The 15853-nt window shown below is 52.6% G+C and overlaps 5 protein-coding genes across 5 annotated transcripts in view; 3 read left to right on the top strand and 2 right to left on the bottom strand.

Annotated features, from left to right (window-relative positions):
* The window catches only part of ENH_00034910 (hypothetical protein, conserved), a gene marked incomplete at both ends in the record, with an annotated part of 3331 nt that extends 622 nt beyond the window's left edge, over positions 1 to 2709 (top strand). Inside the window, 4 exons of the mRNA XM_013580357.1 lie at positions 1 to 199; positions 1601 to 1659; positions 2071 to 2496; positions 2605 to 2709. The exon at positions 1 to 199 is cut by the window's left edge and continues 377 nt beyond it. Coding sequence (XP_013435811.1) covers positions 1 to 199; positions 1601 to 1659; positions 2071 to 2496; positions 2605 to 2709 — 789 coding nt within the window. The remainder of the gene's footprint in view (positions 200 to 1600; positions 1660 to 2070; positions 2497 to 2604) is intronic.
* Positions 2710 to 4054: 1345 nt separating this feature from the next.
* ENH_00034920 (ATP synthase beta chain, putative) lies at positions 4055 to 6879 on the bottom strand (the record flags this gene model as incomplete). The annotated part of the gene is made up of 3 exons (XM_013580358.1): positions 4055 to 5166; positions 5883 to 6024; positions 6400 to 6879. 3 exons carry the CDS (start codon positions 6877 to 6879, stop codon positions 4055 to 4057), a joined length of 1734 nt encoding a protein of 577 aa, XP_013435812.1.
* Positions 6880 to 8411: 1532 nt separating this feature from the next.
* ENH_00034930 (hypothetical protein) lies at positions 8412 to 10309 on the top strand (the record flags this gene model as incomplete). The annotated part of the gene is made up of 2 exons (XM_013580359.1): positions 8412 to 8778; positions 9723 to 10309. 2 exons carry the CDS (start codon positions 8412 to 8414, stop codon positions 10307 to 10309), a joined length of 954 nt encoding a protein of 317 aa, XP_013435813.1.
* An 87-nt stretch (positions 10310 to 10396) lies between these two features.
* Positions 10397 to 10921, top strand: ENH_00034940 (hypothetical protein; the record flags this gene model as incomplete). Its single annotated transcript, XM_013580360.1, has 1 exon — positions 10397 to 10921. One exon carries the CDS (start codon positions 10397 to 10399, stop codon positions 10919 to 10921), a length of 525 nt encoding a protein of 174 aa, XP_013435814.1.
* A 1863-nt stretch (positions 10922 to 12784) lies between these two features.
* Positions 12785 to 14717, bottom strand: ENH_00034950 (enoyl-CoA hydratase/isomerase family protein, putative; the record flags this gene model as incomplete). Its single annotated transcript, XM_013580361.1, has 7 exons — positions 12785 to 12890; positions 13101 to 13173; positions 13641 to 13766; positions 13887 to 13995; positions 14113 to 14171; positions 14388 to 14507; positions 14594 to 14717. The coding sequence occupies 7 exons, from the start codon at positions 14715 to 14717 to the stop codon at positions 12785 to 12787; spliced, it is 717 nt and encodes a 238-aa protein (XP_013435815.1).
* Positions 14718 to 15853: the final 1136 nt, after the last annotated feature.

Raw genomic sequence — 15853 nt, forward strand, 5'->3', positions numbered from 1 at the left:
TCCTTTCCTGCTGCTGCTGCTGCTGCTGCTGCTGCTGAGCCAGGGGGCCCCTCCTATGCAGCAGCTAACAGCAGCACTTTCTTTATGGACAGCAGCTCAAGCCTTATGAATTCCATGGGCGTGCAGCCTGCTGCTGCTGCTGCTGCTGCTGCTGCTGCTGCTGCACATGGCAGCGAGAGCAAAACATGTGAGGCGAAGGGTTTGCTGCTGCAGCAGCTCTTTTTGCTGCGCCTTTGCTGCTGCTGCTTCGTTCGCCGTTGCTGCTGCTGTATTTTACGCTGCTGCTGCTGCTGTTAATGTACCGCTCGCTTCTTTCTGCTGCTGCAGCTGTTGCTGCTGCTGCTGCTGCTGCATCTCTTGCTGCTGCTGTTTCTATGGATTTTGTTGCTGCTGCCGCGACATCTGCTTCTGAAGATTGCTCTGCTGCTGTTGCTGCTGCTGCTGCTGCTGCTGCAGCGGTCCATTTACACCTCCTCATGCCCCTCTATTCAATAAAATGATATTAATTTAATTCAACTAGTTTAATTTAATTTAATTAATTTAATTTGATTAATTTTATTTAATTAATTTAATTTAATTTAATTTAATTAATTTAATTTAATTTAATTTAATTTATTTCTTTTTGTTTTTTCTCAGCTGCCGCCGTCGCGCTATCGCATGGCCCTTCGGGTGTCTGTCCACAGGCGAGCAGCAAAGCAGCAAATTGAGATTTTTAATTTTTATTTAATTTTAATTACTTTTAAATTAATTAAATCCGTCTTTCAATCTCTAGATGAACAAATAAAGCAGCAGCAGCAGCAACAGCAGCAGCGGCAGCAGCAGCAGCAGCAACAGCAGCAACAGCAGCAGCAGCAGCAGCAACAGCAGCAGCAGCAGCAACAGCAGCAGCAGCAACAGCAGCAGCAGCAGCAGCGAAAGCTGGTAGCTGAGCAGGCAGGGGCTGGGCTTAGCAGCTGAGGGCATGTAAAGGGGAAGCAGCAAGTTGCAGAGAGCAACAGCAAAAGAGCAGCAGCAAAAGAGCAGCAGCAAAAGAGCAGCAGCAAAAGAGCAGCAGCAAAAAGGCACTAAAGGGGCAGCAGCAAACTGCAAAAAGGAAGAATAGCAGCAGCAAATGCAATTAATTAAAATGACCAATTCAAACGACTCGTTAAAACGCGGGGTTTAAGCAACCAATTGCTGCTGCTGCTGCTGCTGCTGCTGCTGCTGCTGCTGCTGCTGCTGCTGCTGCTGCTGCTGCAGGTGGCGGAGCTGCAGCTGGAGTGTCTGGACAGCTTCTGTCTCTGCGACTTTTCTTCTTCGGTTTCTCTTTCTTGTTTTCTCGGATCCAACAAAGACAAAAGTGTGCAAATTAATACCAATTGGACGAGGCCTTACTTCCAAAACCCCGCTGCTGCTGCTGCTGCTGCTGCTGCTGCTGCAGCAGCAGCAGCACAAGGTGGATATACACCCCAGGGCTTCGTAGACTTCAAAGGAGGTGCGCCTTGCTGCTTTTTTATTTGTTTATTTATTAACTCTTATTATTAAATGTTTATTATTTATTATTTATTTATTTATTTATTCTTTTATTTATTTATTTATCTATTTTTATTTTTGTTTTCAGAGAAATTGCGCTTCGTGTGGAGCGGCGAAGAGTTCTTACACATCACCGTCAACGAAGAGGTGCTGCTGCTGCTGTTGCTGCTGCTGTTGCTGCTGCTGCTGCTGCTGTTTCTGCTGCTGTTGCTGCTGCTGCTGGCTGCCGCTGGTGTCTAGGTGCTGTTTCTGTAGCTGCTGCTGCTCTATTTAGCTGCTTCTGCTTCAATGTCTCGATCTGTCCTATCGTTTTATTTCAGGGTTTAGGGTTTAGGGTTTAGGGTTTAGGGTTTAGGGTTTAGGGTTTAGGGTTTCAACGCAGCAATGGCTGGCAGTCCTATCTGGCAAACGCGCAACATCGAAGTACTTGTGCTGCTGCTGTGCTGCTGCTACTGCTGCGCCGCTGCTACTGCTCTGCTGCTGCTGCTGCTGCTGCTGCTGCTGCTGCTGCTGCTGCTGCTGCTGCTGCTGCTGCTGGGGTGTACGTACACTCCACAGGTGCAGGGCCGCGTGGAAGCCACGGGATTTATAAAACTTCATTTTTCTTCTTTGCAAGAAAAAATTCCAATGAGAGTAGATGTAATAAGTAGAGAGGGGCAAACAAATGGTTTTTTAATCCTGCGGTACGCTGTTTTGGGCCCTGCTGCTGCTGCTGCTGCTGCTGCAGCAGCAGCAGCCTCTGCGGCTGCTGCAGCAGCAGACCTCAAGGGGCTCCCCACGCTCCCCAGCAACTACGCCCTGCAGCAGCAGCAGCAGCAGCAGCGCCAGGCCCTGCAGCAGCAGCAGCAACTGCAGCAGCAGGACCCGCTGCGGGCTGACGCAGCAATGCGGATGACGAGCTGCGCAGCAAACGGGATACAGCAGCAGCAGCAGCCGCTGCAGCAGCAGCTGCAGCAGCAGCAGCAGCAGCAGCACGGCAAGAAGGTAAGGAGAAAGGCATTTGGTTACTTCTTTGTGCCACGGTGGCTCTAAACCCTAAACCCTAGAAAGGTGTTTTCGGGTGTGTTTGTGTGGCTTTCTGTGCTGCTGCAGCAAACCACCAGCAGCAGCAGCAGCAGGAGCAGCCGCAGCAGCAGCAGCATGTTTTCGCGTTTTGGCCGCTGGTGCTGCGAGCTGCCAGCAGCAGACCTCAACTGACTCATTTGAAAAATAAATAAATAAATAAATTAAATAAATAAATAATTAATTAATTATTTATTTATTTATTTTTAATTAATTTGACAATTGAATTAAATGAATAAATGATTTAAATGACAATAATAGCCCAGCAGCATTCAGCAGCTTTTCGGGGACTTCTTCACTCGCTTGTCCATCAATTCATTTATCTCTAAACGAGCAGCACCAAATTTGCTGCTGCAGCAGCAGCAGTTGCTGCAGCAGCAGCAGTTGCCGCAGGTGCTGCGCCAGTTACTGCAGCGGCAGCAGTTGCTGCAGCAGCAGCTGCTGCTGCAGTTGCTGCAGCACCTTCTGCAGCAGCAGCTATTGCTGCATTTGCTGCAGCAGCAGCTATTGCTGCATTTGCTGCAGCAGCAGCTATTGCTGCAGCAGCAACTGGTGCAGCAGCAGCAAGGGGGTGTACGTGCACCTCAGAACTCGGGCGCCCGTTGCACTCTGCGCGTCGCATCAGTGCAGCAAAACAAAAGTTTCATGAATTAAAATAAATAAATAAAATTATTTAAATAAACAACTTTATTTTCTTTTTTGTTTTGTTTCTTTATTTGTCATCAACTCAACACCAAACTAATTTCATTTGCACCGCCGCCACCGCACCTGCAGCAGTTGCTGCTGCTGCTGCTGCAGTTTGCTGCTGCTGCTGCAGTTTGCTGCTGCTGAATTTGCGTCTCTCTTCCTCTCTTTCTTTGTCAAATATAAAATTAGGTTTCAAGTTCTTCCGCGTCCGACCTGCTGCTGTTTCCCGGAAAGCAGCAGCAGCAACAGTTGCCTGCTGCTGCTGCCACCCCTTCCCGCTGCTGCAGCAGCAGCAGCAGCAGCAGCAGCAGCAGCGGCGCGTTAGAATGAGGATTGCTGGGCCATTTTGAGTGCTTTCTCTTTGACTTCTTCAAATCCTCCACACATTTAACAGAAAGCAGTTCCTATAATTCCGACTACAGCAGCAGCAACAACAGCTGCAGCTGCTGCTGCTACTGCTGCTGCTGCTGTTGCTGCTGCAGCAGCAGCAGGTTAAAACGAGGTTTGCTGTGCCATTTTCCTTGACTCCTTCGAGCCCCCTGCACACGTAGAAAGCGGCCGACAACAGCAACAGCAACAGCTGCTGCTGCTACCGCTGCTGCTGCTGCTGCTGCTGCAGCAGCAGCAGCAAGTTAGAAAAATGTTTGCTGTGCCACTTTGAGAGCTTTTTCCTTGACTTCTTCGAGCCCCCCGCACATGTAGAAAGCCGTTTCTCTAATTCCACTAGAGCAGCACGCTACTGCTGCTGCTACTGCTGCTGCAGCTGCTGCTGCTGCTGCTGCTGCAGCAGCAGCTAGAACGAGGTTTGCTGCGCCATTTTGAGGGCTTTTTCCTTGACTTCTTCGAGCCCTCCGCACATATAGAAGGCGGCCTCTGGGAGTTCATCAGCATTTCCCGAAAGAATAAACTCCGTGGCGTTTACAGTGTTTTCGACTTCGACGAATTTTCCCTGTTTTCCGGTGAAGACCTCAGCGACAGCAAACGGCTGCGAGAGAAAGCGCTGCAGCTTTCTGGCCCTCGAGACTGTCAACTTGTCTTTTTCTCCGAGTTCTTCAATGCCCAGAATTGCAATTATGTCTTGCAAGCTGCAGTACTCCTGCAGCAGCTGCTGCGCGCGTCTTGCTGCAGCATAGTGCTGCTGCCCGACAGCAGCAGGCTGCAGCAGCCTGCTGCTGCTGTCGAGCGGGTCCACCGCGGGGTAAATGCCCAGCTCGCTGATCTTCCTTGAAAGAACTGTTGTGGCATCTAAGTGCGAAAAAGTTGCTGCTGGAGCTGGATCAGTTAAGTCATCTGCGGGGACATAAACAGCTTGAACAGAAGTTATCGATCCTGCTGCTGCTGCAGCAATCCGCTCCTGCAGCAGCCCCAGTTCTGCTGCCAGCGTGGGCTGGTAGCCCACGGCCGAGGGAATCCGCCCCAGCAGCGCAGACACCTCGCTGCCGGCCTGCGTGAATCTGTAGATGTTGTCGATGAACAAAAGTACATTTTGCTGCTCTTCATCTCGGAAATATTCCGCAACAGCAAGTCCTGTGAGAGCCACTCGAGCTCTAGCTCCTGGAGGCTCATTCATTTGCCCGTAAACGAGCGCCGCCTTGCTTCCGGTGAAGTCATACTCCTGCTGCTGCTGCTGCTGCTGCTGCTGCTGCTGCTGCTGCTGCGGAGGGAGGGGGCGGCGGCGGATGACGCCGGTTTGGAGCATTTCGTGGTAGAGGTCGTTGCCTTCGCGCGTGCGTTCGCCGACTCCGGCGAAGACCGAAAAGCCCCCGTGCTTCTTCGCGACGTTGTTTATCAACTCCATTATCAAGACTGTCTTCCCGACTCCAGCGCCTCCAAAGAGCCCGATCTTCCCCCCCTTCGCGTACGGAGACATCAGGTCCACCACCTTTATTCCAGTCACCAGCATTCCTGCAGCAGCAGCAGCAGCAGCAGCGGGGGGGGTGCTGCAGCAGCAGGTGCTGCAGCAGCAGCAGGTGCTGCAGCAGCAGAACTGCGGGGAGGGAGAAGCAATTTAGAGCGCGATCGTGGAGGTAAATGGAATTAAATGGAGGAATTCGAAATAATAAACTTAAAGGGAAGAAAAGAATGTCAGTTTGAAATCCACAAAAGAGGAAATGAGAAAAAGTTGAACAACACCAAATGCATCGCGGGAAAACAAATAAATGAATTCAAGTCAAGTAATTCCAAAGAAGTGAATCAAATTGAATAAGAATTTGCAAAATAACTCCAAAGAACTGCAAAAACGAAATGGAGTCCAACAAAAACCTCAAAAATGGACCAAATGGAAAAACATTTCCAAAGAAATGCACGAAATGGAATGAAGCGAATCTGAAGCTAACGAATCCAATGAGTCCAATTAAATTAATTAAATTAATTAAATTAAATTAAATTAATTAAATGGATTTATTTAAATGAAATTAATTTCAAAAAACATTTCAAGAAGAACTTGAAAACGCGTTGCATCTGCCGCGCGAAGCGGAACTTGAATTTGCGGAAAGCTGGCGGATCTGGCTCGAAAGCGGGTCAAAACGCGTCGAATTTTCGCGGAAAGTGTTTAAAACTGAAATAAAAGTGAATTTAATTCCAAAAAAGAACCAAAAAGCAAAAAAAAAGGGGAAAATAACCTGGATCGCCGGCCATGTCGGCGAAGGGCGGCGCCGCGCGGTGGATCGAGTACTTGGTCCGCGCGGGAATCGGCCCGCAGCCGTCTATCGGCTCCCCCAGAACATTCATGATTCTCCCCAAAGTTTCCGGCCCCACAGGAACCTGAGCAGCAAATAAAATATATAATAAAAATAATAAAAGCATTTTGAGAATTTAATTTTGCTGCTGCTGCATTCTCCGGCGCAAGAGCTCCAGAAAGAGCCCCCCAACGCCCCCCCGCGACCCCGAACTGCTGCAGCAGCAGCAGCAGCACGCTCGCGCTGCAGCAGCAGCAGCAACGCGAACGCCACGCGCTGCAGCAGCAGCGACACGCGTAGCAGCAGCAGCAGCAGCAGCAGCAGAAGCGACAACGGCAGCAACGCCACCCACAGCAACAGCAGCAGCACTTGGAGCACCAGCAGCAGCGAAACACACGCAGAAACAGCAGCAGCAGCAGCAGCAGCAGCAGCAGCAGCAGCAGCAGCAGCAGCAACTCACTTGAATAGGGGCCCCTGTGTCTGTGACTGGCTGCCCCCTGACGAGGCCCTCAGTGGCATCCATGGCAATTGTGCGGACAACATTTTCGCCCAAGTGCTGCGCCACTTCGAGCACGAGCCGCTGCGGCTGCTGCTGCTGCTGCTGCTGCTGCTGCCCCTGCTGCTGCTGCTGCTGCTGCTCCTCCGGCTCCAACTGCACCTCCAGCGAATTCAAAATCGGAGGCAAAGGGCCCTCAAACTCGACGTCAACAACAGCGCCAATTACCTGGGCAATGCGGCCCGTGGGGCCCTTGCGGGCCCCGCTTGCTGCTGCTGCTGCTGCTGCTGCTGCTGAGGCCTTGGCCGCTGCTGCAGCAGGCGCAGCAGCAGCAGCTGCTGCTGCTGCTGAGGCGAAGCTGCGGGGCGCGAGAACGCTGCAGCGCGAGGCAGCCGGGGAGAGGCGGCCCCAGATGGCGGCCCCGCGGCTGAGGAGGGCCCGCATCTTGAACCCTAAACCCTAAACCCTAAACCCTAAACCCTAAACCCTAAACCCTAAACCCTAAACCCGAGACCTCGGAGCTCTGCAAGACAAACGCACACTCCAGAACAAGTGGGGGAGCAGCTGGAGCCTTCGCCCCGAGCACCCCGGCGGGGTGTACGTACAGCTGCGCGGGGGGCAGCGGGCTCAAAAAGGATTAATTTTGAAAGGAAAAAACGCAAAAAGTCCTTTTAATTGAATTAAAACTTAAAAGAACACAAAAAAGCAGCAGCAACGACCCAAAGAGACGCGCCCCAGACGCCTTCGCGGCTCACCTGCAAGAGAGCTGAGCTGAGGTGCACGTACACCTGAACAGACCCACTTTTTCAAGATCTCGAAAATCCTTTTTCCTCCTCAAATAAATCTTTTTGCAAATCCCCAAAGGACCGACGGCCGGCGCCGACGCCTGCACCCAGCAGCAGCAGCAGCAGCAGCAGCAGCTGCTGCTGCTCCTGCTGCTCCCGTTTCAAGCATGCTGCCGCTGGCTGCTGCAGCGGCTGCTGCTCCCGCAGCCCTTTCTGCTGCTCCTTCTAATTCAATTAACTCTTCAAAAGGCAAAATATATAATTTAGTTTTAATTGCTTTATTTTAAATCGCCGTTTGCTGTTCAAGAAGGAGAGCTGCGGCGCGGGGGCCCTGCTGCTGCAGCAGCCCGAGAAGCCGCGTCGTGGGGTGTCTTTGCTGCTGCTGCACATTCTGCTGCTGCTGCTGCTGCTGCTGTTCCTGCTGCACAGTCTTCTGCTGCTGCACATTCTGGCGCTGCTGCTCAGTTTGCTGCTGCAGCTCGGTTTGCTGCTGCGCCTCCGCCGGCTGTCTGCTGCTGGGCAGAGCAGGCGTGGAGAAGCTGCTGCTGCTGCTCCGCACCGGAATGCAGCAGCAGCAGCAGCAGCAGCAAAGTGCTTCTCAAGGAGCAGCAAAAGGCGTTTTAGAGGCCCCACAGTGGCACTTGATCCACACCATGCTGCGCTGCAGCAGCACAGCTGCAGTGTGCACTTTGCTGCTTCATTGTTTACGTGAATTCCATTGAAGTTGCCTGCTGCTGCTGCCTCCTGCTGCTGCTGCTGCTGCCTCCTGCTGCTGCTGCTGCAGATTGGGCCACTGCTGCCACAGCAGCAGCTGCCGCTGATTCTGCTGCAGAGGTGCAGCAGTTCCCGCTGCTGTTCGATTCTTGTGCAGCAGCAGCTCATTTGTTTGCTGCTAGATATGAAGAGGTGCCTCGCAAAAGCAACCCTGCTTCTGCTGCTGCTTCTGCTGCTGCTGCTGCTGCTGCTGCAGTCCAGGCAGCAGCAGCAGCACCCACAGGGCGAACCACGCAGCCGCAGCACCAGCTACACCGTTTTGGTGCCACGGCTCTTTCTGCTGCTGCTGCTGCTGCTGCTGCTGCTGCTGCACATTAGCGGGAAGCTAGTGACCCTCTTCAGAAGAGATACTGCAGCAGGCACTAGAGCAGCAACTGGCATTGCTGCTGCTGCTGCTGTGGGCAGCAGCTAGCGACAATGCTGCAGCACTGGCGAAGCAGCATAAGGATTTTCCAGTTTGCTTCTCTACGTTGTGCTGCTGCTGCTGCTGCAGCAGGAGCCCGGAAGCAGCAGCAGAGCTGCGGGCGAGGGGGCGCCACTGCTGCTGCTGCAGCAGCAGCCAGCAACACGGCAGCAACGGCAGCACCTGTGCTGCTGCTGCAGCAGCAGCAGCCAACAACACGGCAGCAGCAGCAGCAACGGTGCTGCTGCTGCTGCCACTGCTGCTGCAGCAGCTCGCTTCGGGCTCTCTTGCGGACAGCGCCGCCTGAGAAGCAGAAAGCCAAGAGTTTCGTTTTGCTGCAGTCTGCCGCAGACCTTCTTAAAGCAGCAGCAGCAGCAGCAGGTGCTGCTGCTGTTGCTGCTGCTGCTGCTGCCGCTGCTGCGCCACTGCTAGCTGCAGGCTCCACTGCTGTAGCAGCAGCGCTCGGCTGCTGCCACGAGACGCTGCAGCAGCAGCAGTAGCTGCTGCTGCTGCTGCTGCTGCTGCTGCCGCTGCTGGCGTTGCTGCTGCTGCTGCTGTGTTGCTTCGAATGCTGCTATCTGCCTGCGCCATTCTGGCAAATTTATATTTGCTGCATTTGAATTATATTACTTTAAATTGCATTTATATATATATATTTATTTATTTATTCATTTATTTATTTATTTATTTATATTTATATATTATATATTTATTATTATTATATATTTATTATATAAATATATTATATATAAAGTATTTGAATTAAAAATCATACTGGAGTTTAGATCTGCTCCCCCGCTTCTGCAGCAGCAGCTGCAGCAGCAGCAGCCCGCTTCCGCAGCAGCCTCTGCTGCTGCTGCTGCAGCAGCCTACTTCCGCAGCAGCCTCTACTGCTGCTGCTGCAGCAGCAGCAGCCTACTTCCGCAGCAGCCTCTGCTGCTGCTACTGCTGCTGCTGCTGCTGCAGCACAACTTGTGCAGTTTTGCTGTTGAAAAAAAAGCAAAGCAGCACAAGTCTGGCCTCAAGAATAAATCTAAAAAAGAGCTGCTGCTAAGCCAGGAGAAAGCAGCAGCAGCTGCTGCTGCAGCCACGCGAGCAGCAGCAGCAAAACAGCAGCAGCAGGAACCCTGCAGAAGGCGCGAAAATCTGTTCGCGCACAGGAACCAGCACCAGCAGCTGCAGCAGCAGCAGCAGCAGCTTCACTCTTGAGAGTCTTCTTCTGAGATGCGCAACGGCACTCGGGGGCCCTCCGGAAGATTCAAAGTTGCTCTTCTGGCTTTATAAAAAAGTTCTTTCAATCTGCTGTTTTGGGCCTCGACCTGCAGTGTACGTACACCCCACACCCCACACCCTGCTGCAGCAGCAGCTGCTGCTGCTGCGGCTCGAAGCCCCCGGCTCGCCGCTGCTGCCCCCACCAAACCGTGCTGCAGCAGCAGCGGCAGCAACAGCAGCAGCAGGAACACGAGAACCACCAGCAGCAGCAATAACAGCAGCAACAGCAGCAACGGGCGCAGCAGCAGCAGGACACAAGAGCCAACAACAGCAGCAGCAGCAGCAACAGCAGCAACAACAACAGCAACAGCAGAACCAGCAACAAGAGAACCACCACCACCACAACCACCACCACAACCACAACCACCAACAGCAGCAACAGCAGCAGCAGCAGCAGCAGCAGCAGCACCACCACCACCACCACCACCACCACCATCAGCAGCAGCAGCAGCAGCACCACCACCACCACCACCATCAGCAGCAGCAGCAGCACCACCACCACCACCATCAGCAGCAGCAGCACCACCACCACAACCACATCAGCAGCAGCAGCAGCAGCAGCAGCAGCAGCAGCAGCAGCAGCAGCAGGACCTGGTTCTGCGCTGCAGTGTGGGGGTTGTGCTGCGCGAGGCGCTGGTAATAAGATTTGAGTCTGTCTTCGTTTTGGTCGAAAGTCTTCAGAAAAAAAATAGTCAAAAAGCTGCAGCAGCAAAGCGCGGCCCAGGAAATGGCCCGGGTTTGGCTGCGCGTGCGGCCGGGGAAGAACCTGTACCGCGGCCGCGCGGGGTCTTCTTTTCGGTGCCTGTCGAACGTCATTTCGCGCCAAACACTTCAAAATAATCCCAATAATGAAAAACAACTCCAAATAGTCCAAAGTTTCCGACAAAAGGCGCTTTTTTCCGCGAAAAATGACGCTTTTTCGACCCAGCTACACCCTGCTGCTGCTGCTGCTGCTGCCGCGGCGCGCAGCAAGATGCAGCAGCAGCGCGGCGCCGCAAAAGCCAATTCGCAATTTACAAATTTGCTAATTTGCAAAATTGCAGAAATTGAAAAACTCTTTTTGCAAAGCTTTGTGCGGAAGCGGCGGCTGCAGCGCGGAGAGGCGGGCTCGCGGGAGCATCGGGAGCGGAGCAGCAAACGCGAGCTCGGAAACACCCAAAGTTTGTCTTTTCTTTCCAATTTTGAACTCAAAAAAAGACTTTTTTTGCAAATTCATTTCATTTTGTTTGCAGTTTTCCTCTTCCGGAGGTGAAGCCGCGAAGGCGGCCGCTGGTCCGACCGGGGGCTGGGGCTGCATGTCAACACTTGCTGTGGGACGACCTCTGGATTTTGCTGCTTGCGGACCCCAAAGATCCACTTATTTCCATTTAAATTCAATTTAATTCCTCGTAGTGCTGCGAAGAAAGCAGAAGACACAAAAATTCCCGCTTTTCCGCCCCGAGATCGCGCAGCAGCCGGCCGAGCTGCGGCGAACTCGCAGCCGAGGTGTATGTACAGCTGACAGCAGCAGCAGATCCATTCAGTTTCAAGCAGCCGCCGGCTTTAATTACTTCTTTTTGTTGTTTTGCACTTCTTCGGAGGACTTTAAATAGTTCTTTTTGCTGTTTTGCACTTCTTCGGAGTTGCTTTCCCAGCTTGCTGCTGAAGAACTTGCAATGGACGCAGGATGGCAGTCACTGTGCAGCCGCAGCTTCGTCTTTGTTCTTTTTTAAAATACTTTTTGGAATTAAATTAGCAAAATTTTTGAATGTTTTATCATAAGAATGGGCCCAAAGTCGATTTATTTGATAATCCGCCATTATCTTGCAAACAGCATTCAGCTTAGAGCTGCTGCTGCAGAGTGCTGCAGCAGAAGTGCCTTTGGCTGCGCTGCAGCTTCCAGCTGCTGCTGCTTCTCTGGCGAAGTTTTGCTGCAGTGGGGCTTTTGAGTGCTGCAGCTGCTGCTGAAGACGCAGCAGAGGCTGCCAAATCCCCATTGCAGCAGCCAGCAGCAGCAGCAAGTTTCAGCAGCTAGCAGCAGCTGCTGCATTTGCCCCATTGCAGCAGCCAGCTGCAGCAGCAAGTTTCAGCAGCTAGCAGCAGCTGCTGCAGCTCCCCAGAGGAGCGTGCTGCAGCGGCGGAGCAGCAAAAAGAACTCGAAAAGACAAAAGTGCTGCAGCAGCCCAGCAATTCGATTTGCTGCTGCTTCCCTTTGCTGCTGCTCGCAGGGCCTTCCTCAGTAGGAGGCCCTGAAGCCTCTAGCAAAAAGGAACTGCTGCTGCTGCTGCCGCTGCTGCTGCTGCTGCTGCTGGAAGTAATTAGCTGAGGCTACTCGAGGGCGGGCTGCAGCTGCGCTGCTGAAGGGCCCCAGCAGCAGCTCCTCTAGGGCTGCTGCTGCTGCTGTTGCTGCTGCTGCTGCTGCTGCACTGACTTCCCCAGCAGCAGCTCCTCTAGGGCTGCTGCTGTTGCTGCTGCTGTTGCTGCTGCTGCTGCTGCACTGACTGCTGCGGCTGCTTTGGCTCGCCTGCGCGCCGCTGCATGCAGCTGGAGAAGAAAAGATCAAATATAAAAATAGACGAAATGTTAGTTAATTAACTTCACCTTTTCTTTTGCTGCTGGAGCGCAGCCCAGAGGCAGCGGGAGGGCATTGTGCAGTTTGCTGCAGCTGCTGCAGCAAGCTGTAGCTGCTGCAGCTGCTGCAGCTGCTGCGTTTCGCTTCCCTTGTCAAATGCGAGAAACGGAGAAGACAAGAGTCGCAACGAAAGACAAGACGGGAGGCGCCCCTGCGGGCTGCAGCAGCAGCAGGAAGCAGCAGCAGCAGCAGCAGCAGCAGCAGCAGGAAGCAGCAGCCAGCTTGTTTCAGGCGCTGCTGCTGCTAGCTCCAATTCAGCTTTTCAAAAAGCTGCAGCAGCTCGCAGACGACGCAGAGATCTCTCAGCCTCAAAACTGGGCTCTGCTAGCGGCTCTGTCGCCTCGCAGCAGCAGCAGCAGCTGCTGCTGCTGCTGCGGCTGTGCCTTGCGCGCAGCTTGCTGCAGCAGCAGCTGCTGCTGCTGCAGCAAGCTGCATGCTGCTGCGCCTAGAGTCTAAAAGCGCTGCAGAGTGTTCGAACTTCGCGTAAAGGGGAACTCCGCAACTTCACATTTTTGAGACTTTTGCAACTTGGGGAACAACTTGCATGACGCCGCCAACTCCCGAGCTCAGGAGTTTTATTTCTTCAGCAAACATTTCTTCTTTTAATCCCCTGAAAAAGAATAAAAAGACTAAAGAAAGAATAAAAAGAATCTCCCTTCTACGCGCTTTGCAGCGAGCCCCGGCAGCTGCTGCAGCTGCTGCAGCTGCTGCAGCTGCTGCAGCTGCTGCAGCGCAGCAGAAGTGGTTTGCGAAGGCGAAGGGAAAGCTGAGGAGTTAATGAACTTTAAAAGTCTTTTTCTTCTTTTGTTGATCCACTCACTTGTACAGAAGCTTGCTGGCTCCTCTGGGAGCTTCGCGAGCAGCCAAGGCTTGGGCTTGCTGCAGCACTTCGCCTTCACACAAGAAACACCGGCCCAGCCCCCGATCTCCCCCCAAAATAGCTTTTTGCTGCTGCAAAAAGGCTAAATAAGTCTCATTTAGAAGACTAAATGCGGAAATGCTGCTGCTGCTGCGTGGCCAGAGGCTGCGCATCAGCAGCTACTGGAAACGGAGCCGAAGCAGCAGAAGCCTGCTTGAGAAGAATATCCTTTGAATTTGTCACTGTTATAGAGTGGCTTTTAGTCCTTTAAGCTCAAAAAACAGCAATTTCTTCAAGTTCTTCAGCTGCTTCCTACTTAAGGCTTGTTTCAGCTTGAAGTGAAGGTCCCAGCAGCAGCGCAGGGAGGGCTGTGAACTTGAACGCCCAAAGCCCTTCCTTGCCCCACTAATGCTGCAGTACTTCGCACTAATTTGCATTAATTTCAAAAACAAAAGATTTGTTTCGAAGTTTGAATTCAGAGAGCAGCAAGAAAGTTCTTACCTGGCTCGCAGGCCGCGTCCACTATGCGGTTTCGAAGGCAGTCTTCGCCAGTCCATCTGCGGGCCCCCAGAATCGTAGGGGCCCACAAACTTCTGTCGATTTTGCTTTTAACAATTGCGCACATGCCTGCGTCGCAAGAAGCAGCAAAATGGGTCGGGTTCGCTTGCTGCAGCGCAGCAGACCGGCTGCTGCTGCTGCTGCTGCTGCTGCTGCTGCTGCGCTGCTGGGGAAGCTGCAAACTCGCACCTGGCGTCAGAGGCAGCCCGTTGTCTACTTCGTTGATGCACAAAAAGCCTCTTTTTCTGTTCATGACGCGAAAGTCGCAAGCAAGGGCAAGCATGGCTCCTCCTGCAAACTGCAGAGCAGCACAGCGAGAGCCGGGGAGGGCTCAAGCCCACAAGATGGGGGCCCCGGAGGCGCTGAGAGGGAGAAAGCTGCTGAAATTAATATTATTTAACAGTAATGGACTTACTGCGTGGCCGTTGATGGCTGCTACGAGGGGAACTGGAAAGGTAAGCAGGCGGCTGAGAACTGACGGAGAAGCAGCAGGCGCGTTGAGCAGCACAGAAACTTGAAAAACGTGAATTTCGGACCTTCATTTCTGGATTTTTAAGGGCTACGAGAATAATGGGGATTCCGAGCTTTTAAAAAAGCCTTATAAATGCATTTCGCACCATATTTGGTCCTTGTTTGGCTTGCAAAGACCAGATGTGCATCAGGGTCTAAGGAATTCAAGTTTCAGCTCACGGCAGTGAAAAGACCCCAAAAGCTCCTTCGGCTGCGCCATTAGAACGTCAAGATTGAGGCCGTTGCTAAAGAACTTTCCTTCGCCCGTTATTACGCAGGCTGTAGGGCCGTCTTTGGCCTCTGAAGATCAAAGACGCAGATTGTTCAAGTTTTTGGAAAGGAAAGCTGGCGAATCTGAACAGGGCGGGGCCTCTTCAGGCGCGCACCTATTATTGTTAGAAGCTGCTCAATGTCTTGGATGAATTCGAAGTCAATTCGGTTTTCATTTGTGCCAAGATGAATTGTGTAGACACCCCCCTGTGAAGGACCGAGCAGCTTGGGGTACTCCATGGCGAACGACTTGTGCGGGAGACGAGAAGGAACTTGCAGATTACAAATGAAAATGTGGTTTTCAATGAATAAAATTAGTTTTAAGAAATAAAATCCGGCGCAGCCGACGGCCCTTCGCAACAAGAAGCTCAGCGGCTGGGCTGCGGTGACCCGGCCCACAGGAGTGGCGGGGGTGGTGCTGCAGCATTTTGGGGCGGCAGTTCTTTGAATTTTCGCCAAAATAACAGAAGAAATGGCTTTTAAAAGCCTTTGCAGTTGAGGCAAAGACAGGATTCCTCAAAGAAACAATGTTTCGTCAACCAGACTGGTCCAGCGGCGTTCATACCTGCTGCCCACTGGTCAAGTTGAACTGCATCTTCCGATGCGTGTCGAATCCGCTTTTTCTTTGCGAATATAATTATTTCTAAAACTCAAAAATGCTTTTTGTTTATGGAAAAAGGTTTGCAAATAAATTAATTTCTAAAATTCAAAATTTCTTTTCCTTCCGGAAAAGGCTGCTGGCGGTGCGGAGCGCCGGGAGCGCCGCCACTGGAGCACAGGTGAAACGCGGGCAGCCAGGCCGCAAGTGATGAATTAAAAATGCATTTTCTGCATTTTTTGGGAAAATCTGCATAGCTTCTATTATTAAAACAATTGAGCGCTTCAGAGAAGCAAGGGACTGGCTAGAAGCCCCCCAAGTGGCGAAGACTGCAGCCAAACTCTAGTGGTACTTAGACTGCAGCGGAGTTAACTTCTCATTTGTGCTGCTGGTTTGCTGCTGGTTGAAGCATAAAGGTGAAGTTTTGGGTTTGCAGTTGGCTGCAACTGTTCTCGCGGGCCGCCAGCCTGCTGCCGCAGCTGGTGCAGAGCTGCTGCAGAGCTGCTGCAGGGCTGCTGCAGAGCTGCTGCAGCGCAGCACGTGCAGCACTTTCCGCTTTCCCGCCTGCTGCTGCAGCAGCAGCGGCGCTCCTTGGCCTGGCCCTAGCGGCGAACAGGACCAGTGGTTCATCTGGGGGAAGAATCCCTGCTGTGAACGCGCTGGGCAAATTCGAGTTGGAGTTCTCCGGCCGCTGCCGCAGCCGCTGCTGCTGCTGCTGCTGCTGCTGCTGCTGCAGCAGCAGCAGCAGCAGCAGCGGCTGCAGCTGTCTGCGGCTGCC

The sequence above is a fragment of the Eimeria necatrix genome, genomic scaffold (genome assembly GCF_000499385.1).
Source record: "Eimeria necatrix Houghton genomic scaffold, Enh_scaff254, whole genome shotgun sequence".
NCBI lineage: Eukaryota > Apicomplexa > Conoidasida > Eucoccidiorida > Eimeriidae > Eimeria > Eimeria necatrix.